This window comes from Pan paniscus, chromosome 10 (assembly GCF_029289425.2).
Source record: "Pan paniscus chromosome 10, NHGRI_mPanPan1-v2.0_pri, whole genome shotgun sequence".
NCBI lineage: Eukaryota > Metazoa > Chordata > Mammalia > Primates > Hominidae > Pan > Pan paniscus.
Genome location: NC_073259.2, coordinates 133,203,441 through 133,230,983, shown reverse-complemented (window position 1 = coordinate 133,230,983; position 27,543 = coordinate 133,203,441). Strand labels below are relative to the sequence as shown.

Sequence of the window (27,543 nt, the reverse complement as noted above, 5' to 3'; positions counted from 1 at the left end):
GTGTTGGGAGATCTCAGGGTGGAGGGGGCCCAGGGTGCTGGCTTCACACTGAGCAGCACTCCTCGTTGGTCACAAGGGAATGTGGGTAAGTACCAGGGCCCTGGGAAGTGTCCCCCAACAATTCGAACCACACAACTCCAGGGCACAGCTGTTGGCGGGCGCACAAGCACCACCAGCCTCACACACGCAGATGTGGTCCCCCCTCCAGAGAAAACACACCAGCACACTGCACACACAGCATGGGTGCATGTGCACACATGTATACATTTATTGCATAAAATTCATCATGGCACTTTCCCCCATATTTTTATAATCCAAAAGGAAAATGATTCAAGAAAGGATTTCATTGTGCTCAGTTTCAAAAAATATAAAAATGAACATCAGATTAGAGATACAAGTTCATATGCTGAACTGAATGGTACATACCAACTGCCTGGCTATGGAAACCCGTGACTTGACTTAGGGGTGCTGATGACATGATCTCGACAAGAACCCCCTAGCAACTCTCAGGTGGAGGCAGCACAGGGATGCGGTTCCTGGTGAGGAGGGTCCTCACTCGGTGACCACACTGCCTGGGCTTACAGCTGGAGGGCTCACCCATGAGGGACACGGGTGGACACCCACTGCTTCACATGCCTAATTCACATTAGAAACATGTAAAGCCATTCAAAGTCTGTGCAATAAAGAGATCCTGTATGAAATCCACTCATTCCTTGGAGGGAAGCTGGCCCGGAGGCACGCTCTGGTTGACAGGTGACGCACGGTCCTCCAGGGCCTGCATTGCATCCATGACACAGACACACGTGAACACCCAGCCCGCCGGTCCTAGCAGCCAGCTGTGAAAGCTGTGTCAAGTCACGGGGGTTCCTTTGTAACAGCTAAAGCTCAAAGGCATACTGGACCCTGAGGGAAAACAGGAGAGCCTGAGATGGGAAGGGAAGAAAGGGATTTGCACCTTCACAGAGCAAAATGGGACAACGGGACGGGGAGGTTGAAGACAAGACCTTGGCTCAGGAGTGTGTCTGTCTTCAGCACCAGCCAGCCCCACCGTTCCCGCTGCACTGTGTGTGCAAAGACACACACTCTCACCACAGTGCCACACGTGCGGCCCAGACACTCCCTCCTGGTCTCTGAAGGCCAGAATCCCACTCGTGTGGAAGATCCAGGTACCCACCAGATTTAACAAAACAGAGAAACGATCCCTCCCCAAGCCTACAGAACACTTGGTGCCAGCATCCTTTTACAACAGCTGTAGGTTTCTGTATAATTTCTTGAGCACACAAAAGTTACAGTGCACACGGGTGCGGCTGAGTGACACGCCAGCCAGTCTGACTCAGAAGCCCTGCAGCTCAGGGATGTCCCGGTACAGATCCAGGGTCTCGGGGTTCGAGAAAGCACCTCCTTGCTCCACGGCTTTTCCAGCGATGATCTGTTTGACGGCAACTTCCACTTTCTTGCCGTTGAGCGTATACTGCGAGGGAAAGGTAGAAAAACAAGAACATTTAAACCTGAAGGGGGGAAAATCCGCAGCCCTGGATATATCCAGGCCCCAAAGGCCCAGCTCCACCTGGAGCGCCAAGAGTGAATGGGTCTCAGCTCTAAGATGCCCCTCTTCCCACCAGGTCTGCAAACGTGCACCGAAGTACGGTGAACTGACCACTGTCTCTCTGTTTGGGGGATAAAACCTGTTCTTCTGAAAGGCACTTTCAAGGACTGGTGCTGAAACTCAACTCTAACACTCTCCACACCCCGCCCCCGCCCCCTGGCACGGCTGTTGAGAAACTGAGGCTATTTCAAAGTTGCCCAGAGGTCACCATGAGCATGTTCATTTTTCTTTTTTTTTTTTTTTTTTTTTGAGACAGAGTCGCACTCTGTCACCCAGGCTGGAGTGCAGTGGCGCAATCTCCGCTTACTGCAAGCTCCGCCTCCCAGGTTCACACCATTCTCCTACCTCAGCCTCCTGAGTAGCTGGGACCATAGGCACCTGCCACCACGCCCAGCTAATTTTTTGTATTTTTAGTAGAGATGGGGTTTCACCAGGATGGTCTCATGTTAGCCAGGATGGTCTTGATCTCCTGACCTCATGATCCACCCACCTTGGCCTCCCAAAGTGCTAGGATCACAGGCGTGAGCCACCGCGCCCAGCCGAGCATGTTCATTTTTCTAACGTTGCACACTCTACTGGGCCCCGTTGGGACCCACCACACGTGTCACATCCAAGCTGGCCTCGAGAGGGCCCTCCAGACACCCCACTGACCCCGGCAGTGCATATTCCAGATGGGAATATAAAAAAGAGTATCTCTCAGGGTTCAGGGTCAGCCTGACCAGGATAAAAATGCAGGCATAGACCATTCCTAAATCTCAGCAGACACCCTGGGCAAGAAAGTTTTCAGGGAAGATGTGGCTCCTGCCACCCCATCTGGGGGATGCTGGGTAAATTCCTGAACCTGAGTTCACTTCCGCGAATGAAAGTGGGGGTGCCAGCACCTAGGCTGTAAGGCTGTGAGTCACGGGGTGAATGAGTCAGCGCACACACAGCTTCAGAAGTGCCTAGCTACTATGTTTTATGATGATTTTACTTTTATTTATACTTTTTTACTTCTCTATATATTTTATCACGTTATTCTATGATAAAGACCATTACTTTATTGATATTGCCATTACTTCAGAAGTGGCCCAGCTTCCTAGAACTAGAGGCAAGAGTGTCCCCAAGCTCCCATGAACTCCTCCTCAGAGCCAGCCATCTGCACGGGACGGTGTGTTACTTCTTCTCACATTCAGGCCCTTTCCAAACATTCAGAGCTCCAAGATTCATGGCACATGTGTTTCACCTTGAATCCAGAAGAGCCCTTGGCAGTGTTGGTGTGTTGTGGGCTAGGAAACTTCAGGAGCAACAGAGCCCAGTAACGAGTCCTCGATCACTGGCGCCTTTTTTTTTTTTAACCTGAGATGTAATTAAAATTCATTCACTTGAAAATTCAGTCGACGTGTGAACTAATTAAGGATCTAAGCGCCGGCTTCCAAGGGCCTGCCTGTCACTTCATGTGGTGTCGCCGGCCCTCCCGCTGTGAGATGCAAACGTCTCGCCTGCTCTGTGCCCTGCTACGCTTCACACAGGGGTCCACGTGCGGCTCACGGGAGCTAATACCGCCACCTTCCACCCGCTGGCAAAATACAGCAGCATCCTCTTAAAAGAAATCCTGCTACCATTTCCTCTGGGAAGAGGGGAAAGGTAGAGGAAAGGGAAAGAGAAAGGAAGAAGCCACCGCCCCCCTGCCCACCCCCACACCAGCTCCTGCATGAGGCCTCCCCAAGTAGACAGGAGCCCAGCAGCCTCCTGTCAGGAAGGGCCAGACATCCCAGCCATGACCCGAGCTAAGGCCCACTGGACTTGGGACAGCCATGGCTGCCTGAGGGCTGCAGTCGGGAAGCCCTCAAATGCCAGGAGTCCATTCCACTTGGCCATGACCCTCGCGGGGTCCCCAGGTCTTTATTCTGGGTGAGCAGAAGGCGGAGCTGACTATGGACACCCCTTCCTTGGGCAAGACCCCTCATCTCTCTGGGTTTCCTCATAAGAGGAAGTAAGATGGGTGTGAGGAAGACAAGCTTGTCCCGCCTCACCAGGGTCACAGGACCAGCTCCCCACCCCCCATTCACTCACCAGACACCAAAAGCATCTGCTGTTTGCCAGGCAGTCAGCTGAGCTCCGAAGAAAAGGAGGTAGACCCACAAGGTTCCTGTCCTCAAGAGGCCTCCACTCCACCAGAAAGATGTGAACATACACAAGAACTCACCCTCAGCACCCCCATGGTAAACACTGTCAAAGCTAAAGATGGAGGCCAGGACACTGTTCAAACAGGAAATGCAGGGAAAGCCTCTCTGACTTTTGCACAGAGAGCAACTGAGATCAGGTGTGTGGAAGGGCTTTGCACAGCGTGCACACCTACTCCGAATGAAGACTGACGGTGAGTGGAGGCGGCACAGAAACAGAGGCACGGGGACTGCGTTCTGGGCACCCCGTGGCCCACGGCACCCACCAGAGAGGCTCTGTTGTCAACTCATCTTAGAGATGGGGAAACTGAGGCTTGGATGCTGCATTGCCCAAAGTCATGCCTCAGGGGCAGAGGGGGGGCCAGGGCTAAGTGACAGAGCCCCTGTGCATAAAGACCCTCAGAGAACCCGCTGTGAAGGCTGGCGGCAAGGACTACGCCGGCCAGAGCCTCCCCAGTCCCCCGGGGCCGCTCACTCCAATGGTGCCGCATCACCACCCTGAGCTGTGGCGGGTGAGTGAGGGGCTCCTCTCCTCGTGTCACAGATCAGAGACGGGATGAGTCTTACTCAACACAAGGAGTGTGGCTGGCTCTGGGCCCAGATCTCTCCTGAGCCCTCACCAGGAACCCCCTAAATGCTGAAAATGGCACTGGCTTCCCAGGGAACAGAAGCGGCAGTGTCTCTCCACACAGAGACAGAGATGCGCCCCGGGCTCAGGCTGTTCTCGGGGTGGTGAGGGGTGGGTAGCCCACTCCCTACAAGCAACATGTGAAGGGTCAGACCTGCAACAGGCTCTCCTGCCTCAGCAAGGCCCCGGGACTTTGCAGATGAGACCTCAGTTGTCCTCTTCTGACCCTGAAGTGGGTCCAGTTCCTGAATGGGCAGGCTGGGGCCACACCGTGTCACCTCCCTGTGGAGGCTGGGCCCCTCCCTAGCTCAGCAATAAAAGAGGTAAATCCTCTCCTAAGCCTGCCGTGAGGGCTCGAAAATTTAAGGGCATTCAAAAATCTGGAAGAACCCTCCAAATAACTTCCCGAATGCACCCAGGAGAAGACCTTATCTGGGGAGAGAAAGAGCCCAGAGCCCAGCTGGGTGCCCTGGCCGCAAGCCCACAAAAGCCAGGACAACCAGGGAAAGAAAGGTGCTGAGTTTTCCCCCTTCATAATAAATTGTTCCACTACTCTCGTGATCAAATATGGTTTGGTAACAACTGTTTTGGCAGCAAAAGACCTAAGTTCTTTTTCAATAATATAAAGCCAAGGGGACAAATGCAAATTCCAGTTCCCTAAAATGTTCCAGATAAGACACGGGAGGAGGAGGAACAGGGGTCCTGAGTGGGAGTCAGCGCAGATGTGGACAGGCGCCGGGAGGAGGAGGAACAGAGTCCCGAGTAGGAGTCAGTCTTCCAGGGATGATCAGGGATTGCACACCGTGGCCGTGCTGCAAGCGCTCTCCCCAGCCCCCACTCCTGGACAGGTTGTTTTGAAGATGTTGAAATAACTTTTAAGGCAAAGAGAATGATCTACGGGTTTCAAAGTAAACGGCATCAGATATTTCAACATTCTCCAGGAAGCAGCCTCTCCTGGTAAATCCTGTCTCTAGTTACACCTCACAGAATCAGCCCTGCTCCCGGGCAAGATCAAAGTCAGCTTCCCCTGGGAACCCAGTGAGTGTCTGCTCCCATCTTCTCCTTAACGAACAGCCATTCCATAGGCTTCAAATACAGCCTGCCACTGTCTAAATTGTTGTGTACATTCACATACACACACACACGTACACACACACACTCACACACACACAGCAGCTTCTGTCAGCTTGCGGGGTATCCGTTTTGTAAGCAATGCAAATGAAAGCTGTGATCCAATTTGGGTGACCCTCCTCCTCCCCCACTTGGAATCAAAGCAGAGCGTACTGGGGCCAGGGGCTGGGGGATGACGACACAGCCTTAGGAAGACCTGCCTCTAAAAAGAGTCAAGTCTTGTCTGTACCAGCAGAACTTAAAACTAAAAGGCAAGAGCAACGGCTCCCAGCAGCACTTTAAAAAGTTAAAATTGGCTGGGTAGAGTGGCTCACGCCTGTAATCCCAGCACTTTGGGAGGCTGAGGTGGGCGGATCACTTGAGGTCAAGAGTTTGAAACCAGCCTGGCCAACATGGCAAAACCCCATCTCTACTAAGAATACAAAAATTAGCCAGGCATGCTGGCATGTGACTGTAATCCCAGCTACCAGTTAACTCAGGAGGCTGAGGCAGGAGAACTGCTTGAACCTGGGAAGCGGAGGTTGCAGTGAGCTGAGATTGAGCCATTGCATTCCAGCCTGGGTGACAGACTCAGTCTCAAAAAAATAAAATAAAAAATAAAAAGTTAAAATTAATGTTCTCATTAAAAATTTTGAGAATACACTAAAACCAGGGGATAGCAGGGAGAAGCCAGTTGGACCTGCAGGGCTGGGCCTGCTAACCCTCTGAACATGGGTATTTAGCAGAAGTTGCTTTAAATGCAGTCTTAGGAAGGGTAGGAAAAAGGATGGCAGGGAGAGGATGGCGTTGCTAGGCAACGTGGACAAACGATATATAAAGCACCAGCAAGCTGCTCAGATGTAAGCGCCCCTCAATGTGTGGGCTCGTGGGGCGAAGGCTGCGGTCTCCTCGCTGGCGGGAGATGGCCATACCGGGATGCCCTTGGTTTCCAGGATGAGGCTGGGCACGTGTCGCGCAGACAAGCCCATGCGGATGGCGTCACGGATCCTCTTAACCAAGTCAGGCTGGAAGGCGTGCCCGGAGGCCATCTTCAGGAAGAGGATCACCCTCTCCTCCCTGTGCTTGTTATACTGGGGGACACACAGGCTGTCCTCCACCTCCTCGAAGGATTCCACTGTGGAGACAGGAGAGGGTGCACATTCACGCAGGGGGCCCCTCAGTGTGGGGTCGGGCCTCACAGCAACCTGGCAGAGCAGGAGGGGCAGGCTGGGTCCCCCAAGCCTTCCAGCGGTGCCTGTGTTCTCCCAGTCCACCCGGGAGAAGGGCCTTGGAGGGACATTTGCTGAGGAGGCCGTTTCACAAGCGGAAGAAAACCCATCACTGGGGAGGCAGAGAGAGCTTCAGGTTTGGCAGGATGGGTGATGTTCTACCAGGAAGCCAGGTGTGGGCCTTACTTAATGAGAAATTAATTCAAGATAAAAAAGAGGGCCGGGCATGGTGGCTCACGCCTATAATCCCAGCACTCTGGGAGGCTGAGGTGAGAGGATCACTTAAGTCCAGGAAATTGAGACCAGCCTGGACAACATAGGGAGACTTTGTCTCTACAAAAAATCAAAAACTAAGTTAGGCATGGTGACACACACCTGGAGACACAGCTACTCGGGAAGCTGAGGCAGGAGGATCGCCTGAGCCCAGGAGGTCGAGGCTACAGTGAGCTATGATTGCGCCACTGCCCCCCAGCCTGGCCAACAGAGTGAGACCCTGTCGGCCTCCCAAAAAAGGAGGCAGGTGGCCGGGCACAGTGGCTCACACCTGTAATTCCAGCACTTTGGGAGGCCGAAGTGGGTTGATTACTTGAGCTCAGGAGTTTGAGACCAGCCTGGCCAACATGGCAAAACCTCATCTCTACAAAAAATACAAAAATTAGCTGGGCATGGTGGTGCACGCCTGTAGACCCAGCTACTCAGGAGGCTGAGGTGAGAGGATTGCTTGAGCCCAGGAGGCGGAGGTTGCAGTGAGCTGAGATCACACTATTGCACTCCAGCCTGTGAAGAGAGTAAGACCCTGTCTCAAAAAAAATTTTTTTTTAAAAAGAAAGCAGGTGCCTGTGGTGGGGACTCCACTGGAGTGAGGAAAAAAGGCTGGAATCAGACATCGGGATTTCTCTACCCTGGCCACACAAACGACCTTGACATAAGTTTAGGACTCTGACCTAAGCACTAGCATAAGAGGCCATCTGACCAACTCTGCGGCCTGGGCTGGGTCTGGGTCCCTGGGCTGGGAAGTTTGAAGGCCCACAGGTGACTCCACTGTACAGTTGTGAGATCCACAGGCCTACACTCTCTGTGCTTGGTGTCCTGCATGATGCTGTGTGACCTTCAGCAATCCTGAACCCTCTCTGTGCTTCTGGTTTCTTCGACCATAAAGAGTAGACACAAGTTGGCCGGGCGTGGTGGCTCATGCCTGTAATCCCAGCACTTTGGGAGGCCGAGGCAGGCAGATCACTTGAGGTCAGGAGTTCGAGACCAGCCTGGCCAACACGGTGAAACCCCATCTCTACTAAAAATACAAAAACTAGCTGGGCATGGTGGTGCATGTCTATAATCCCAGCTACTGAGGAGGCAGAGGTTGCAGTGAGCCAAGATCGCGCTCCAGCCTGGGTGACACAGCGAGACTCTGTCTCCAAAAAAAAAAAAGAGTAGATAGACACAAGTAACCAACCCAGCAGAGCTCACCGGGAGGATGAGCTATAATGAGGAAGGGGATGGGCAAAGGGACCTTAAAGACCCCATTTGAGGTTTTATGAGGATGGCAGTGTGGGCAAGGTATGTTCTGGAAAGGAGGTCAGGCTCACAAATGTCCACTGTCACACCAGAGACCAAGGGGCCAGAGTTGTGCCAAAGGTGGGGCCCCTGGGGCTCCCGCCAGGACCCTCCTCCTTCCTGGAGACTGGAGAACGCTCAGGGAGAGGAAGCACGTACCAATGTTATAGATTTCCGAGCTGCCGAACCGCACCCCGTTGGGGTTGAGGGTGCCGTCACTGGAAAGAGAGAAGAGGTCAGGGCCACACCGCAGCTCTGGAGTGAGGCAGGTCCCAGGGGTCCCACGGGAGGGCAGTCACCCCCCACTTCCCCATGGCATCCCCCAGGACTAGTCACGGACACTCCGCTCCCCAGCTCCTTGCCCTACCACCCGGTTCTTTCTCCCTCTCAGGTTAAAGCTCTCCATCGAGGGAGGCAGGAACATCTGTCACCTCACTGCCTTCCCACCTGCACACGTGTCCCCCATTGCAGGTGTGGACACTGCTGTGCCTTTGCTGTGGAACCCCCATCCTGACACTCCCTACCCGAGAACCCCATCACAGGGCAGGGAGACTTGGATCACGCCCAGACCCAGCCCTCGGGAAGGAAGCTGGCACAGGGATGCCCCACCCCAGGAATGACACAGGAAGGGTCCAAGATGAGGGACAGTCAGCCACGTTGCAGACTGAGCAGACAATGCTTCCTCAGAGGGGGTCTTCAGGCCCAGGGATGGTGTGTGCACGGGCACAGGGGTGGGGAAACATGGCGCACCAGCCGGTGGGGGCTGGGGGGTTCCAGACACCAGCAGAGGTGTGGGTGGTGTGGACACCCTGGTGCTGGAGTGGAGTGGGGTGCCCAGGAAGGGGGTCACTGACTTTTATAGAAAGCACCTCCTCTCCCACCCCCATGCCTCTGGAAGGTGGGGCTCCAGGAAAGAGAAGCTGACTCTGCAGCCCTTACCTCCGGCCAAGCATGATGATGCCCCCAGTCTTGGGGTTGATTCTGCAGTAGTCGCCATGAGCCCAGATACCTGCAAAGACAGCAGAGGTGCCCGGTCATCCCGAGGAGAAGGGGCCACGACAGGCTGCCTGGACAGACGCTGGGTGTAGGTCCGCGGACATCACTGGGGCGCAGAGGCAGGTCTGGCATGGGGCTGGGGGCCAGAGGGAGCCAGACAGTTCCTGCCCCAAGGAACATGCCCTCTAGCAGGGCTGCTGCCCGGGCAGCTCTGACACCGCCGGCGAGGAGGAACGCAGCTCCTCAGGCACCAGCAAGGACCCGGGAATTCACAGAGGGCAGGACCAAGCTCGGCCAGGCCACTGGGGGTCAACAGGAGTGTCTGGAGACAACCCTGAGTGTAGCACAGGAAAGAATAAGCCATGTCTTGGGAAGCAAGAGTGGCCAGGGGCAGTGGAGGGCACAGGGTGTGCAGAGGTTGGGGCCAGATCTTGGAATGGAATACACGTGCTCGTGACCAGGAAGGAGGCTACTGCACCAGTCCGAGTCATGTAGGCTTGAACCAAAACATTAGCCACATGGACAGAGAGCCGATTAGCAGCTAAAACCCAGGGGATGAGGAGACGGGGAAGAGGAAAGAGCCAGGGATGACAGCAACAGTGTCAGCAGGCCACGTGAGTGGCCTCATGTGCAGCTGTTCAGAGAAGGCCTGCACGCTGGGGTGGCACCATGAAGCTGATGGACCAAAGGGGTCAAATCCCAGGTTTGGATGCCGCCTCTAAGGAGAGAGGTTCCTTGGCCACATCCTCCACCCAGGCGCCAAACAGTGAAGAGAAGCCACACAACCGAGAGAGTCACCAAGGGAGCAGTTAACCAGCTGGGGGCCTCCTCCTGCTGACACCACCCCCAGCCCTTGATCAGCCACACTGAGGGGAACTGGCTGGCCGTAATCAAAAGCGCATCTCTGCTGCTTTGTAATGCCAGAAGTCATCTGCCTCAGCAGCAGGCTGGCCTCCTGCAATAACGCCCCGAAGATTTCCTGCGATCCGGGAAGGGAAAACAGTAAAGAAGCCAGCTTCTGTGTCTTCACTGACGGGCGGCAGCCTCAGAAGGCATCTCCTCCCTCCCAAATCTCGAGACACTTCTCCAGCACTTCTCCACTCTGTGGCAAGAGCTAACCCAAACAGCTTATGACTCAACAGCTACCTAGTCTACTCACGCGTTTATGTGACATCATGAAGCAGACACTGCCACAAGCCACCACCAAGCCTTCTATGGGGACGAAGGCCAAGGGGACTGTGTACAGGAGTGCATGGTCCCTGGGAGGCAGCTGAAGAGAATGAAATGAGCCCAAAGCTACTTATTCCGATGCAAAAAAAGAGAACTGCAGGTCTTCAGGTCTTTCCTCCCGCCTCCCCAAGCTAGAGAATGAAACCAATTCTTTTCTCATTGGACTTTTAAAAGATTCACATACACAAATAAGGAAAAAAAAAATCCACTCCTAGGCTTGCAATGGATGTGCCTGGCTTCTGCAGGAGCACGCCTGTATGGCTACTCAGCAAACTGAGTCTATGAATGGCAGCCCTGGAAGATGAGAGCTGCAAGCCTGTGCCGCTCACCTGGGAATCCTGCCTCATTCTGGAACTTCGGTGCCAGCAACAACATACAGTCTTGTTTGCCTGGAGTCAGATCTCCCTTTAATCGGACGAGAAATTTCTGGGTTTTCTGGGCCATCTGTAGTACTGTGCCCTAATTACTGAGACCCCGGAAATGCAGAGAAAAAGGAGGATGTAAATCCACTCTGAAGAAATGTTTTTTGTGAAAACTTCCCCCTGACACACTTTGATCCCTTGCAAAGCCAGGCTGAGAGGAGCAATCCACTAGTGGCTGGCTCCAGGGCACCACAGAGGAAGTGGCCTGATGGCAAAACGAAGCCGCAGAAACGATGTCTTCCTTTCTACAGCAGACTGAACAGATTTAGATCATTCTCATTCTTCAAGGCACTGACTTAAGCTTCGAGTCTCCTGGGGGCTGAGGCGAAAGTGGAAATACGGTGGGAACAGGTGACTGCCGATAGCAGACCAGGCCTGTTTGGAATGTGGCATCTGCAATTACCTAAATCTTAAGTCTGCTTTTACTTTCTTTTAAAATTTTAAGTTTTTAAAAATAATAAAAAGTGGTCAGGCCTGGTGGCTCACGCCTGTAATCCCAGCACTTTGGGAGGCCGAGGTGGGTGGATCACAAGATCAGGAGTTTGAGACCAGCCTGGCTAACATGGTGAAACACCGTCTCCGCTAAAAATACAAAAATTAGCTGGGCGTGGTGGTGCGCGCCTGTAATCCCAGCTACTCAGGAGGCTGAGGCAGGAGAAGCTGAGATCATGCCACTGCACCCCAGCCTGGGCAACAGAGCGAGATACCGTGTCAAAAAATAAAAATAAAAAGCCATAAAGAAAACCAAAATGGGCTCATAATCTCACCACTCATATAACCCCTTATTCATACTCATTATTCATTTATTCACACAATCACACATATGTACTTCCTTTTTAAAATTTACACAAGGCCGGGTGTGGTGGCTCATGCTAGTAATCCTGGCACTTGAGGAGGCTGAGGCAGAAGGATTGCTTGAGCTCAAGAGTTCGAGACCAGCCTGGTCAACATAGAGAGACCTCATCTCTACAAAAAATACAAAAATTAACCAGGCATGGTAGCACACACCTGTAGTCCCAGCTACTTAGGAGGCTGAGGCGGGAGGATCCTTTGAGCCCTGGAGATCAAGGCTGCAGTGGGTGGAGATCACACCACTGCACTCCAGCCTGGGGCCAGACGGAGACCTTGTCTCTAAAATAAAAAAATTAAAATTTACACCAAAGGGATGCTATGTCCTCTGTTCTTAAACTCTCATTTTCACTTACTAACATCCTGGGTATCTTTCCATACCAGCACATGGCCTGTTTACATTTTCACCTGGCATCATTTTTTAAGGTAACGACGTCCAAAAACCCACTCCGAGTTGTGAAGGAAGGCTTGCTCTTGTTGCTTGGTTTTGCCATCACGCCATTTCCTATACAGCCCAAGAATCTCTCAGCGCTGGTGCTTGAGGAAGGGTCTAAGTGCAGCCTATGTTCACCCTGTCCATGATAAACAGCTTCAGATCTCATTATCTGATCTGCCTTTGTCTTTCCATATTTATTCATATCTCTCACCTACACTCAGGAAGTATTGGAGGAAGCTACCTTTAAAACTGACTTCATGATAGGATTATTCAAAGAGAAGCAAAATCTTACCCTAAAGGTAAGGGGACTACAAAAACAAAGCAATTATTTCAGCTCTGAGTTTCCTGGCAGCCAAGGCAAAAATGGAAATATAACACATCACAAAGTACTTGTCTTCTCCAAGAAGGAATATCAGTTTCAAAAAAAGATTATTCTGAAATTAATCCTGAGAGACATCTATCACATGAACCCTTGCACATGTGACAAATAAAGTGACAGAAAAGAGAGTTTTCAAAGAGCAATGTTACAGAAGATGAAGGGCCATCATTTCTTGGATGGATCCTCAAGCTGAGATTCTAATCCTTTTGGCCTCTCCTCCCAAGGCAGGAGGCCCTACCCTCCTCTTCAGGGTCATCTGATGAGTGTTTCTGTACATCCACTCTTGCTTTTCTGCATTCGTCTGTCTGCACAGCTGCTCACGGCAGGAGCCAAGGTGGGGCATAGGTGCAGCAGGTATGCAGTGGAGGCTGAGCCACCCCTGGGGGGATGCCCCACGCTGCTGCAGGAAGGCACTATTCCAGGCACAATGGCTTTAACGGTGAAACGCAAACACGCAAGGCAGGAAGGATACCTGGCAAATCCTACCACTTACCGCTTTCTGATTCTCCATACGTGGTCTGTGCTAAACCAGATTACCTTTTGAGAGACTGCAGAAAGCAAGTACTGAGTATAAATAACTCTGGAACAGAAGGCTTGCTAAACGATGAATTATATAGCAGCAATAACTCAAGACTGCTTATGAAATAAGATTAGAGGGAGGCAGGGATCAGAGCTTTAAATAAAAGACTTCCCTGCTTTGGGGCAAGGCACCACTCAAAAGACGACACCCAAGGGTGTCAGTCTATGTGAGAGTGACGTGTCGGGTTGTAAATGCTTCCACCGCAAAAGCGCTCTTCCTCCAGCATCTCCATGAGGACTGGATGATGGTGAGAGACACGAAGGAAGAGACCCGAGCCAGACGCCACTTCCACATGCCACTCCTCGTGAACAGGCAGGCATCACCCTGTTTCAGCCCTGCACCCTCCACCCTCCCACATGCAAACCAGAGGCTCGTGCCAGCTCCCAGCAGCAGGGGCTGGGGCCAAGAGGCTCTGGGCAGAGGTGGCTGAGATTCAACTAAACCAGATTGCAGTTGCACACGATAGCTTCAAGCTGAAGACAACAAGATATTGATCAAAAATTCATTATCCCCCCACTGGCGGAATGAACTATAAGCAGCTTCTCCAAGCCCTGGTGGGGGAAGGAAGAGGGGAGGGGCACGATGGTACAGAATTAGACACAGAAGGCCCAGCCAAGGCAGAGGCTGGCCAGCTCTGTCTGCATCTCTCCAACCGACCTGGGAATTTGGAGAAATACGCCTTCCTGTACTTGTTGCCGTTCTCATCGTTCCAGAAGTGTGTGGGCTGGCAAGGGATCGGCTTAGTACACACCAGCTCGCCGCTCTCTCCCCAGACCGCCTTTCCTGGTATGGGAGAATTAAAAATAAGCCCAACACACACCACAGCCACACACCCTGGCTGTCTCTCTCTCTTTCTTAAGCTATTACTTATTATGCGATATTCCAGACATATGCAAAGGTACAGAGATGGTCCACGCCCACACACCTGTCACGGCAGCCTAATAATGCGCTCCTCCAAGATGAAGTCCTCTCCCTGTGTGCTCCCCAAAATCGCTGTCTCGGACGTAGTGATTTGTTATTCCCATGTGTGTTAACATTTCTGCTCCATCCACACGCATCCTTAAATAGCATATGTCGTCACTCTGCATGCCTTTGAACACATACACGCTGTCCTTCTATGTGTCCCGCATCTTCCTGTGCTCACTCAGCATGACATCTGGGCTCGTTCGGGCTACTAGGTCTCGCTCTGGTTCATTCGTATTCACCACTTGGTCATTCTCCACATGTGATCACAGAGTTTCTTCCTCTCAAAGATGGACATTTCTATTGTTCCCAATTTTGTTTTCCATTACAAATCACGGGGCGCTACAAACATTCTTGCATGGATCACAAGTAAGTCTTCTGGGAGTGGCATTCCCAGATCACAGGGCACGTATGCATCTTCAGCTTCACTGACTCCTCCCACATTGCTCTGCAGAGCAGGTGCACTGAGCCCTGCTCACCCCTCCTAGCACAGCTGGATTTCTAGCTGCCAGGCCCAGCATAGCGGGAGACTATCCCTTCAATGACCAGGTTCTCAGAAGCTCAGAGCTGGCTGCTGCCTGTGTATCCAGCACCAGGGTTCAGATGCAGGGCAACGACCACCCACCTGCCCACTGTTCCCGAGCACACATCTCTCCACCTGTCCTCCAGCTCGACCCTGACCTCTCAGAGGCTAGGGACCAGAAGCCCGGCGGGTGTTAAACCAAGCTGGAGGGAAAGGACATCACACTGCAAGTGACAGGGGCCTCCCCTCCGAGCGCTGTTTTGGAGAACTATGTCCAAGCAAAGTTACACATCCGAACGCTCCCACGCTCCCAACTCACGCCTAATCACAGAAAGAAACAGTTGGTGGAGCCATCACCTTCCTCGTTCCACGCTTCCACGGCCATGCCCAGGTTCCGGGCCTGAATCTCCCCTTTATACACAGGAAGAGAAAAATTGTGGCCCATGAAGCAGGAGATGATGTCGGTGCCTCCTGCAAGCAATGGCAAAGGGAGACTCAAAATTCAGAAGCCCAAGACAAATTGTGTTAAATTAGTGAGCAACAAAGGAGAAGGTGCCAAGAGGACAAATATCTACTCTCCCAGACAAACACTGCAACATCCCAGACAGGTGGGGCTTCTCTTCAGGGAGCAGTGGGAGAGGTGATATGGAAATTAGAATGAACCCCCCACATCTGGTGATTGACGTTTTAGCCGAGCCTTCCTGCCAGAGGATCCACTAAGTAAATGACCTCCTGTGGTCATGCTGAAATTCAAGACTCAGGATCGCAGAAAATGGAAGCTTTGCCTGTGATACATACCTGGCAGGCACTGCCTAGACGGACCCATCACATGGGAAGGCTCGAGTGCCATGGTTTATGTGGACTTAATGGTTGGAAAAACAGAAATGTGGCTGGGCGAGGTGGCTGACGTCTATAATCCTAGCACTTTGGGAGGCCAAGGTGGGCAGATTGCCTGAGCTCAGGAGTTCGAGACAAGCCTAGGTGACATGGTGAGACCCCATCTCTACTAAAAATACAAAAAAATTAGCCAGGCGTGCTGGCATGTGCCTGTAATCCCAGCTACTCAGGAGGCTGAGGCACAAGAATCGCTTGAACCCGGGAGGCGGAGGTTGCAGTGAGCCAAGATTGTGCCACTGCACTCCAGCCTGGGCGACAGAGCAAGATTCTGTCAAAACAAACAAACAAACAAAACAAAAAGTTCCCAGCTGCAAGATCGTGGAGTGTGATTTTATTTCTTCCTTCAGGCAGAGAATAAAATGTGATGTCTTCTCTGCCATTTCATGTCACTGACTGATGTGTCCCACGAAAATGAGTGAGTCACGTTCGTTTCTGCCACCATCAAGGTTGAGCAGGGCTCCTGACCTCCTTCCTGCTGCTCACTCTGCTGGTGGGAATGGCTCAGACCCCCCACCTCAGGCCGAGGAACCAACGGTGGGGAGGAAGGCTGAGGGGTCGGCCTCAGGCTTCGGGCAAATGGCACCTTTTTTTTTTTAGACGGAGTTTCACTCTTGTTGCCCAGGCTGGAGTGCAATGGCACGATCTCGGCTCACTGCAACTTCCACCTCCCAGGTTCAAGCGATTCTCCTGCCTCAGCCTCCCTAGTAGCTGGGATTACAGGCATGTGCCACCATGCCCAGCTAATTTTGTATAAATGGCACCTCTTAAAGAGGTGCTTTGAGAGTATGTTTTTAAATCACAAGGAGAAAAATCAGAACTACAAATATGTAAAAATAAAATAAAAGTGACCCAGGCCAGGCACGGTGGCTCACGCCTGTAATCCCATCATTTTGGGAGGCCAAGGTGGGAGAATCACTTGAGGTTAGGAGTTCAAGAACAGTCTGGGCAACATGGTGGAACCCCGTCTCTACAAAAAATAAAAACACATAACTGAGCGTGGTGGCGTGCACCTGTGCTCCTAGCTACTCAGGAGGCTGAGGTGGGAGGATCACTTGAGCCCGGGAGGTGGAGGCTGCAGTAAGCCATGATCGTGTCACTGTGCACTCCAGGCTGGGCAACAGAGCAAAACCCTGTCTTTAAAAAAAAAAAAAAAACTGACCCAAAGATTTCTATGGGCAGCAATGGAATCAACTCTTAAGTCACGTGAAGGGGAATTGAGGTGTGTACCCTAAACTACATCTGTGTAAAAATGGGGTGCTCTCGCCCCATTTACACACACTCACACACACTCAAGCACACACGCTCACCTATGCACAGAACATCTCTGAAGGGAACGACGTCGGCTTCCTTGGGGAAGGGGGACCGCAGCCATGAGGACACCTTTGTGGACTCTGAACTTTTTACCACGTGCATGAACCATTTTCTAAAGCACAACTTTATGTTAAGAAAAAAGTTATGAGAAAAAATGCACTTGGGGGCCAGACACAGTGGCTCACACCTGTAATCCCAGCATTTCGGGAGGCCAAGGTGGGTGGATCACCTGAGGTCAGGAGCTCGAGACCAGCCTGACCAACACGGTGAAATCTCATCTCTACTAAAAATATAGAAAAATTAGCTGGGCGTGGTGGCACATGCCTGTGATCTTAGCCACTTGGGAGGCTGAGGCACAAGAACTGCTTGAACCCAGAAGTTAGAGGTTGCAGTGAGCTGAGATCGCACCCACTGCACTCCAGCCTGGGTGACAGAGCAAGACTCTACCTCAAAAAAAAAAAAAAAAAAAATTCACTTGGAATCCACATATAATACACCCATATATATACATACATGAGTGTGCATGTACACATCCATATATACCTGTTTTCCACCTGCAAAAATGACCGCACCTTGTAATTCTGCAATCTGATTTTTTCACTCATGATGGCCATGTTTCAATGTCCATCAGTGTATTTCATGCACTTCTAATGGCTGCATAAATTAAGACTGTACCCTAAATTATTCAATCAATTTCCTTCTGCTGGGCATATAGGTAGTGTCTATTTTTTACTTATATAAACAATGTGGCAATATTTGTCCTTCCATACAGTGGATTCTCACTATTTGCAGATTCTATTTTGGGGAATTTGCCTACTCACTAAAAGGTATGTTACACCTCCAGATCTATACTCTGGAGCTTTTGTGGTCACTCTCAGACACTGCAGAGCAGTCAAAACCCTAAGTCACCCAGGCACATTCCCACTGAGGTCACACAAGGCGACACAGCCTCCCTGCCTTGCTCTCACACACAGGAGCCCAGGGCAGGGTGGGGCAGGGTGCTGTCTTCCCGGGCGTGGCATCCCAGCTCTAGCACCTGACGGTGGGACAGCCTTGGGCAAGTCACTGAATGCTTCTGAACTGCATTTTCTCTCTTGCAAGATAAAAAATGTAGAATCTACCAAGATGTATTGTTTTGGATTTTAAGACTATAATCGATGTGAGAGGTGTGTGTGTGTACATAAATCTATTTCCCCCAGGAGCAAGGGTTCCGTATGGGTTCCGTGTTCGCAGTGACTTTGTGGAACATCACTGCCTCAGATCATGAGAAGGGACTGTGCGTATTGGCTGCCCAGCGGACCGTGTCCTTGGGATGAATCCAAGCACTGGGCAGAGGTGTGCATACTTATGGGGCCGGCGGGGATGGCTGGAAGGACTGTCCCCACCGGGGCCATACCTGAGATGGAGCCCAGGAGGATGCTGCTCTTGATGCACCTGTAGACATACTCGTAGCTCTGGGCTTTCAGTGGGGAGCCAGTGGACAGGATCGTGTGGAGCATCTGGAGACTGTGGGTTTCCACTGGGGTGCAGAGTCACCAAAAGATTAAAACTAAACCCAGTGCCTGAAGCCTCACTCACAAGCAGGTAATAGGATGGATTTAATTTCCTTGATTGGCAGTACAGGGAATGAGTACTGAAGAGGCACACTCACCCGGCTTCATGGCCTTCTCTTCCAGCACTGACAGCCACTTGGCCCCAGTTACCAGGACAGTGATGCTAGGGTGCAGGCGGGAAAGAAAACACCAGAAACTCTTCAAGGCTCTTGCACCAAAGCTTTCTAAAGTTAGTGATTTATTTCTGACAAGTTTGCAAAACCCAAGAGAGAGCAGTTTTCTGGGTTGAACTCATACTTCGTGTTTACTCGAGTCTGAGTCACGGCACCTGACTTCCTCACCGGTGCACCTGACTGCTCTTTACACTGATTTCAGCACGCAGGGCCAGCTCCCTTTACCACGAGGCGTCACATAAAACAGTCGCTCACCCGAACCCATTATCTTCCCAACTGCAGAGTATTGTATCTTGGGGGACCAAAGGAGGCCATAAAAATCAAGTCCCCTCAAATTCTATCCTCACACATTCATTCACCAATGAAGAGAAGGCTACAGAATTATTATTATTTTTTTTTTAGACAGGGTCTCCTTCTGTTGCCCCAAGCTGGAATGCAGTCGTGCAATCACAGCTCACTGCAGTCTCCAACTCCTGGGCCCAAGTGATTTTCCCACCTCAGCCTCCCAAGTAGCTAGAGCTACTGGTGTATGCCACCATGCCCAGCTGAGAGACAGGGTCTTGCTATGTTGCCAGGCTGGTCTTGAACTCCTGGGCTCAAGTGCTCCTCCTGCTTTGGCCTCCCAAAGTGCTGGGAGAATTCTTTATTTGTGAAAACATGTGCCATACTTGAAACTCTCCACCCATCCCCTTTTCTTAAACAAGATCACATTTTTATGAAACTTAGAAAAGTCCAGCTCTTCTTGAACGTTCAGAATCCAGCGTTCTATGCATTTGTGCTCACAGAACAACACACGCTGCTGAATATACCTCACTGTGCTTTCAAGGGCAGCCCTGTCTAATATGCTATTTCCTTCCTCAGCTTTTCCTCCAGCCAGGCGGCCCTTCACATGTAAACTCAGTCGGCCCAACTAAAGAACATTGTTCTCTTCGGGGCCTAGAGGAGGCTGTGAGATTCAGACTCTTCTGGGTCACTCTGGGCAGTAGAACCTCAGTCCTGCACATTCGGTGGAGAGACTCATCCCACGGAAGACCGTCATAGCATTCGCTGTCTGAAGCCACGAGGCAACATGGCACAGAACATCCCGGAATTCAGGGCTGGCTGGGCTGGGCGTGGCTAAGGCAATGGCAGGGTAGGTCTCCCTCCACGCAAGGAGGCGGGTTACCATGGTCCTTCCACCTCCCACACCTTCGTTCTCTTACTTCCCCAGACCCACCCTGCCACCAACAAAGCCACCACTGTACCCTAGAGATGGCTGGAGTTTTGGGGGAGGGAGACTAGCTCCTCCCACCATCCCCCATGCTTCTTTCATAAACTCAGAGTTTGATTAACTACTTCAACATCATAGCCAAGGACTAAGGTGTCACTTCCTTTGCAAGTATCACTAACAGAGGATGGAGACCTCATGACTCTAATGGTGATCACCCGGCCCTGAGCAGCAGTGACCACCTCCAGCTACAGGTACAAAGCTCTCCAATCAACAGCCACGCCCAAACAACACACGGGTTTTGTGCAATCCCCCCACTGCCCACCCCCAGAAAACTCGAAGGCTCTCTGTGGGTCTACAGCGCGTCCAAGTGCAGGCAAGACTCTGCAAACCCTGATCTTGGTGAGGCTCCGCCAGCACTCAGAGGTGATGCTCTCCGGCCTGTGAGTCACAGTCCTGCTTGTCTGAAGAAACGGCAAAGTCCCCCATCTATCTCCAGGGTGCAGGTAAGATGGTTAGGAAATGCAACACCATTCAGCTCTTGGAAGCACGGGAGCCCACCTGCGGGCACTCATGCCACGTCTTATTTCTAGCAAGTACTGTAGGGGTCGCTGCACCAAAGCGTGAGACAGTCTCAGGTCCCTAAACCGTTGGGACCCGGTGCCCGAGACTGCCTGGAGCCCTGTGCGGAGGGAAGTGTGGATCAGCCCACAGGCAGCCCCTCCAGGGTCGCCACTGCGCCTGTGGGCTCCAGCAACCTGAGTCTCTCAGCTTCTGCCCCTACCCCCGCCCTGGCAATGCTCTCTTCACTCAGGCGCTACACTGCCTTTTTTTTTTTGAGATGGAGTCTCTCTGTGTCACTCAGGCTGGAGTACAGTGGGGTGATCTCAGTTCACTGCAACATCTGCCTCCAGGATTCAAGTGACCCCCAGGACCCAGCAGGGAGCTTGGCTCAGAGCACGTAGTCCAGCACACACGGGGTGCAGATCCCGACAAAGTGCTACCCAACCCATGCACTTCCTTAGAAGGACAAGCCTGCTCGCCCACGGGGCCCCTGCCCTCTAGAACCATCTTAGACAATGGTCCCATTCAGAGACGGGCAAAACTGGGCAACCCAGACAACGTCCACACCTGCCCCACTACTAGCAAACTGGACAAAGTCCCCGGGGTACTGGCCCTAATTCTATCCAGAATAGTCCCCTCACTAGAACCCAGAAACACACCCCTGTGAAGAAGAAAATTCATCTTTTCAAATTATCTTGTCTGTGCCTACAAAATAAATGCTCTTTGATCGAATGTGTCAATAAGGCTGAGAGCTGACATGCTGGTAATCAACAGAGATCTCACCCCTCATTTACTAACAGATGTGGGTTTTAATCAGAGGCACTGAGACAGCATCACGAGGACTGTGCCTGCCCCGCATGCCTCTTGCCACAAAACAGGGTTTGCCATGACTGCTTTCAACTGTTACACAACATTCAGTTTCCAGGAGGTGGACAGAACTGAGCTGAAGTGTCCTGCCCCGCCCAGCACCCGCTCCCTCTCACTGCTGGTGGCGACCAGTGTAGTGGTTTAAAGCCTGCATTCTTCCGAAAGCTCCTCACCCGCAGCCCCTGCCAGGGTGCCGAGTCACACCTGCCTCGCCAAACGGCGCAGGAGGCTCTCTCAGGCGGGGCGATGGCCACATCCAGAGGGAGCCCTGCGACAGCACGACCACACCTCAATCAGCCTCAGCGCTCTGGCCAACCCAGGGCCCGTGATTACGGCACGGAACCAGCCACCATGCTGTGAACACTCGCACATGTACGCGTGTACACAGGTACATGCACACATACACAAGGCACACATGCATCCACATGTACAGCATTCACAGCTGCATGCACACGCACACACACCCGACACCTATACATGCACACACATCCATGCACTCACTTGCACTCACACATGTAGGTGCACATACACTCATGCATATACGCACTCCCACGCTCCCTTTCACAAGATCACGCTCCATGCACGCGCACACACTTTCACATACACTTTTGTGCACACACGCAGACTCACACCCATGCACACACAGAGCACGGTCTCCCTGGGATGCTTCATCCCTGGATCTCATTAGCACCGGGCCTCACTGATGTACATTTCCCTCTCCACCCCTCCTCCAGTAACCCCCGACCCAGTGCCTGCCTCCCCGACACACCAATAAAAGTTCCTCCACCTGGAGCCTGGCTTAAGGGTAAAAGGGTAAAGATTCTAAAGCCATCTGAAGTTCCCAGGGATTTGATTAACCTTTTGCTGGAAACAATCTCATTAGGAAATAGCCTTCCTCACTAAGATTGTGAGCCAAATGTCAGGATTTAAATATTACCCAGGCCAAGTTATATTTAAAATGTTTAATGGCCAAGGATTTAAAAACATGAGTGGCTCCTGTTTCCCCCATGAACAGATTCAGATGTAATTAGGACAGAGCATGGTTGTTTCTGGGCCCCTGGAGCTCTGGCAACTTCTATATTCTTATCTCTGGAAACACTGTCATTAGGCCAAGGGTGACCAAGACCACACTGTCCAGAACACGCCAGCCAGTTGTGATTAATTCATCAGCAAAGTGCTGACGAGACTGGATCTCATGATGCCTTCTAATGATGATGATGAGAAGGAGTTGGGGTCGGGGGGGAGCAGGGACCACTATACCTATCCCCATTTGCATAATTCTCAGGCACCAGGAGGGTACCCAACTGGCTCCTGCCTGTGCTCATGGGATTCCTGTCTACCATCCAGCCAGGGCCACAGGAAGTAAGTGACCACCTCCAGGGGCCCCAGGAAGCACTCAGTGCAGTTATGATGAGGTGAGGAAGACCCTAGAAGACAGGTGGCCACCAGCCCCAAGGGACGGCTAGGAACAAACAGGGTTCTCCTCCTGCCAATGGGCTCAGGAGAAAGGTGGCAGGAAATCCAAACACCACGCAGCCCCCCAGTCACAGGTTCTGCACCCACCCCTCATGAACTTATCCACACACCTCCCCTGTGCGTTCAGCCTTCACCTCACTTCATCTCTGATATGTTTTAGCTGTCCCCACCCAAATCTCATCTTTAACTGTAGCTCCTATAATCCCCATGTGTCGTAGGAGGGACCCAGTGGGAGGTAATTGAATCATGGAGGCAGGTTTTTCCCGAGTTGTTCTCTCGATAGTGAATAAGTCTCACAAGATCTGATGGTTTTATAAAGGACAGTTCTCCTGCACACGCTCTCTTGCCTGTTGCCATATAAGACGTGCCTTTGCTCCTCATTCACTTTCCATCATGATTGTGAGGCCTCCCCAGTCATGTGAAACTCTGAGTCCATTCAACCTCTTTTTCTTTATAAATTACCCACTGTTAGACATTTCTTCATAGCAGTAGGAAAATGGATGAATACTATCTCACTCCTGAGTCTGCAGAACCTGTGTGAAACAGGACTCTAGGCGACCCTCGGTTTTCCTCCTTTTGCTGGGAAATGCCACAAGTAGAGAAATAAGATGAATGCACAGTACGATGACTGCAGCTGACAACGCCGTCCTATGTAATAAGTGCTGGAACTTTGCTAAGAGAGTCCATTTCAGGTGCTCTCCTTGCTAAAAACAAACAGGTAACTGTGTGAGGAGATGCAAATGCGAATCTGCCTGACTGCAGTACTCATTTCACTACATGTATACACAGCAAAATATCATGCCACGTGCCTTACGATACATACAATTTTTACTAAAAAATAATCTTAAAAATAGAAATAGATTCTTAAAAGAAATGAGATTGCACACTACCCGTAGGATTTTTCTCAGCCCTCACTCTGGAGGGAAGAGCCCTGGCCCTTGGTGTCCCTCCCTTCCTAACAGTTTCACCTTCTGCTTCTGGCACCTCCCATGCCCTCCTCTTGGAGAGGGGGCGTCCACAAAGGCAGAGCATGCCAGAGACGCCCCGACCACGGTAGAAGGCAGGCACGGCTCTGCATCTGATCCCAAGGAGCCTTCCTGGTGCTGCCTGTCCCTTGCTTTGAGCACAGCATCTTGGTACCTACCCTATCCTGTCAACCAGGTCCCAGAGCACATTGGGCGTGGGCACCAGGGGGGAGCCATCGTACAAGACCATGGCCGCTCCTGTGGCCAGAAGGGACACCATCCAGTTCCACATCATCCAGCCGACCTGCAAAGACAGGAGGGGTGCGGCTTCAGCGGGCGCTAGGCAGCTCCCCCTAGCGCTGCCCCCTCAGCTTCCTGTGTCCCTGGGAAACCACCTAAGATGGAGCCACAGGTTGGTGCTAACTGCCCATTTCAAATGCAGGACACTCTGGCCCAGCAACTCCACATCTAAGAATGGATCACACAGACATATTCACACATGTGCATGAAGATGCGTCACAGAACGTCTGTTGCACCCTTGCTGGTGACAGAGACAAAGCAATGTAGGTGTTATCGACACAAGCAAGGCCACAGGAGGTGCACACTTGCTACTGACACTCCTACACAGTCACTGAACCCACATGAGGCGTTCTGAACAGCACCTGACCCCCAGCAGTATGACAGCTGCCATTGCACAGTCATGAAACAGAATGAGGTCTGGACTGACACGGAACCATCCCCAAGACATTGTTCATCCATGATGAATGGTGTCGGGAACCTGCCTCCCGCCCGCCACAGCCTAGTGCTGTCCCCAAATCATGCGGGCTACAGTGACCCAAAACCAGCGTCCCCTGGAAGGCCCACCCACACCTACTCCCAACGCACAAAGGCAGAGGGCACAAGGACACAGCCAAAGGTCTCCATTTAGTTGAGGTGCTTTCTTCTTTTTTTTTTTTTTTCCCCTGAGACAAGGTCTCACTCTGTCACGCAGGCTGGAGTGCCGTGGCACAATCAGAGCTCACTGCAGCCTCGACCTCCTAACCTCAAGTAATCCTCCTGCCTCAGCCTCCCATGTAGCTGGGACCACAGATGTGAGCCACCACGCCCAGCTAATTTTTTTATTTTTTGTAGAGGAGGTCTCACTTTGTTGTCCAGGCTAATCTTGAACTCCTGGCCTCAAGGGATCCTCCTGCCTCAGCCTCACAAAGTGCTGGTATTACAGGCATAAGCCATCACACCTAGCCATTGAGCTGCTTTCTGAACAGGTCTTAATGTACTCGTTCAATTTCTTTTATTGAGGAACTGTTCCCCAAAGAGGAAACCAGTGCCTGGAAGCCCCGAGCAGCATAGCATTCCTGGCCACCTTATTGTCCAATAAAGCTGCTAAAAGCTGAATCAAGGCCTGGTGGCTCACACCTGTCATCCCAGCATTTTGGAGGGCAAGGTGGGAAGATCACTTGAGCTCAAGAGGTTGAGACCAGCCTGGGTAACACAGTGAGACCTGGTCTCTATGGAGAAACATTTTTTTTTTTTTTTGAGACGGAGTCTCACTGTGTCACCTAGGCTGTAGTGCAGTGGCACAATCTCGGCTCACTGCAACCTCTGCCTCCTGGGTTCAAGTGATCCTCTCACCCCAGTCTCCCAAGTAGCTGGGATTACAGGTGCCCACCACCACACCCGGCTAACTTTTTTGTATTTTTAGTAGAGACAGGGTTTTTCCATGTTGGCCAGGCTGGTCCCAAACTCCTGACCTCAAGTGATCCACCTACCTCATCCTCCCAAAGTGTTGGGATTACAGGCATGAGCCACCGTGCCTGGACTCCAGAAAAAAAATTATTTTAATTAGCCAGGCATGGTGGAGTGCACCTGTGGTCTCAGCTACTTGGAGGCTGAGGTGGAAGGATTACTTGAGCCCAAGAGTTGGAGGCTGCAGTGAGCCATGATCACCACTGCACTCTAGCCTGAGCAACAGAGTGAGACTGTCAAAAGAAAACAAGAAAGGCAAAGGGAAAAAGGGGGCAAAAGGCAAAGGGAAAACGGGAAAGGAAGGGAGAGGTAGGGAAGGGAAGGGAGGGAAAGGAAGGGGAAGGAAGGGAGGGAGGGTGGGTCACAGTATAGGCTGGGCCCAGGGCTGCAGGACATGAAACAACTGCCACCAAGGCTGCTGTTAGAACGCAGGTCGGGAGGCTGGGCGCAGGGGCTCACGCCTGTAATCCCAGCACTTTGGGAGGCCGAGGCAGGCGGATCATGAGGTCAGGACATCGAGACCATCCTGGCCAACACAGTGAAACCCCATCTCTACTAAAAATACAAAAAAAATTAGCCAGGCGTGGGGGCCGGCGCCTGTAGTCCCAGCTACTCGGGAGGCTGAGGCAGGAGAATGGCGTGAACCTGGGAGGCGGAGCTTGCAGAGAGCCAAGATCGCGCCACTGCACTCCAGCCTGGGTGACAGAGTGAGCCTCCGTCTCAAAAAATAAAAAAATAAAATAAAATAAAAATAAAAGAACACAGGTGGGGTCAAGCTGCTCCAGGAAAAATCTAACTGCCTGATTCTTAGTGGGCAGGATCCTTCCAGTAAAAATGAAATGCCTCTGAGAAAACTGCTCCAAATTTTTGAGTTCTTTCCATTGTATCTTTCCTCTCAATACAAGACCCTCCCATTTTAAGTTGCCATGTCCCAGGGAGGCAGCCGAATCCTGCATCATCGTAGCTGCTGGGAGCTTTCTGCACCTCCGTAAGGACACTGCACTGATGCTGCTGCCCGGGCTTCCCGCCCTGAAATGTTTGAGAAAGGACCCAGCACACAAGGGTCCATGGTGGGGGTGGGGCTGGCACTGGTATTCTACGTTAGGGATTGGGGACAGGGGTGGGTTGTAGAGCAAATCCCTGCAGAAAAAAAAACCTGAATCATTTGTCTCAAGCCCCTTATTAATTCACAGCTGGTCACAGAGAGCAGGGAGGGGCCTCTCCACAGTCACACATCAAAAACACACCCAAGGTCACCACTCTTGAGCCTGTGTGAGATCCCAGGGGTCTGTCCCCTGCACGGGTGTATGTGTGAGGTCTCAGGGGTCTGACCCTTTCTGCATCTCTGTGTAATCCCAGGGGTCTGTCCCCCCCTCCTCCATCTGTGTGCAGTCCCAGGGGTCTGTCCCCACTCCTGCATCTGTGTGCAGTCCCAGGGGTCTGACAGTCTCCTGCACCTATGTGAGGTCATGGGTGGGGGGTCTGATACTCTCCTGCACCTGTGTGAGGTCACTGGTGGGGGGGGCTGTCCTCCCTCCTGCATCTGTGGGGAGTCTCTCATAAGGGGCACAGAAGGGCCCTGGGCATTGACCTCACAGGTCAGGCATGTGCCTGCTGCATTCCACTTGGCATAAAGACTCAGCAGGCCAGAGGCGGTGGCTCACGCCTGTAATCCCAGCACTTTGGGAGGCTGAGGCAGGCGGACCACAAGGTCAGGAGTTCAAGACCAGCCTGCTCAACATGGTGAAACCCCATCTCTACTAAAAATACAAAAAATTAGCTGGGCGTGGTGGCGCACGCCTGTAGTCCCAGCTACTCAGGAGGCTGAGGCAGAAGAATCGCTTGAACCCAAGAGGTGGAGGTTGCAGTGAGCCAAGATCCAGTCACTGCACTCCAGCCTGGGTGACACAGCTAGACCTCATCTCAAAAAAAAAAAAAAAAAACTCAGCACAGAAGCATCACCTAGGACCTGTAGCTAGATCCTGTGGAAGCTCTTGATGTTTTGAGTTCTCCTCCTCTGGGGTAAAATACACTTCCTTTAACATGTCCTAACCTTCTGTCTTTCAGTGCTCAACAAGGGCAGGAAGGCCTCCAACACCTTGAGTTGAGTTCTG

At 51.9% G+C, this 27,543-nt stretch overlaps 1 protein-coding gene across 5 annotated transcripts in view; it reads right to left on the bottom strand.

Annotated features, from left to right (window-relative positions):
- Positions 1-233: 233 nt before the first annotated feature.
- AACS (acetoacetyl-CoA synthetase) overlaps positions 234-27,543 on the bottom strand; it is a 76,819-nt gene continuing 49,509 nt past the window's right edge. Inside the window, exons 10-18 of one of the 5 annotated variants that reach the window (XM_003817854.4) lie at positions 23,863-23,987; positions 18,530-18,594; positions 18,275-18,397; positions 15,028-15,141; positions 13,842-13,967; positions 9,232-9,301; positions 8,452-8,510; positions 6,442-6,644; positions 234-1,471 (exon numbers count right to left, since the gene is read on the bottom strand). In XM_003817854.4, the coding sequence (XP_003817902.1) occupies positions 1,334-1,471; positions 6,442-6,644; positions 8,452-8,510; positions 9,232-9,301; positions 13,842-13,967; positions 15,028-15,141; positions 18,275-18,397; positions 18,530-18,594; positions 23,863-23,987 (1,023 nt within the window). In that variant the 3' untranslated portion in view covers positions 234-1,333. The remainder of the gene's footprint in view (positions 1,472-6,441; positions 6,645-8,451; positions 8,511-9,231; positions 9,302-13,841; positions 13,968-15,027; positions 15,142-18,274; positions 18,398-18,529; positions 18,595-23,862; positions 23,988-27,543) is intronic. The other 4 variants (XM_008971116.5, XM_008971115.3, XM_057299564.2 and 1 more) reach the window with 4 other exon arrangements.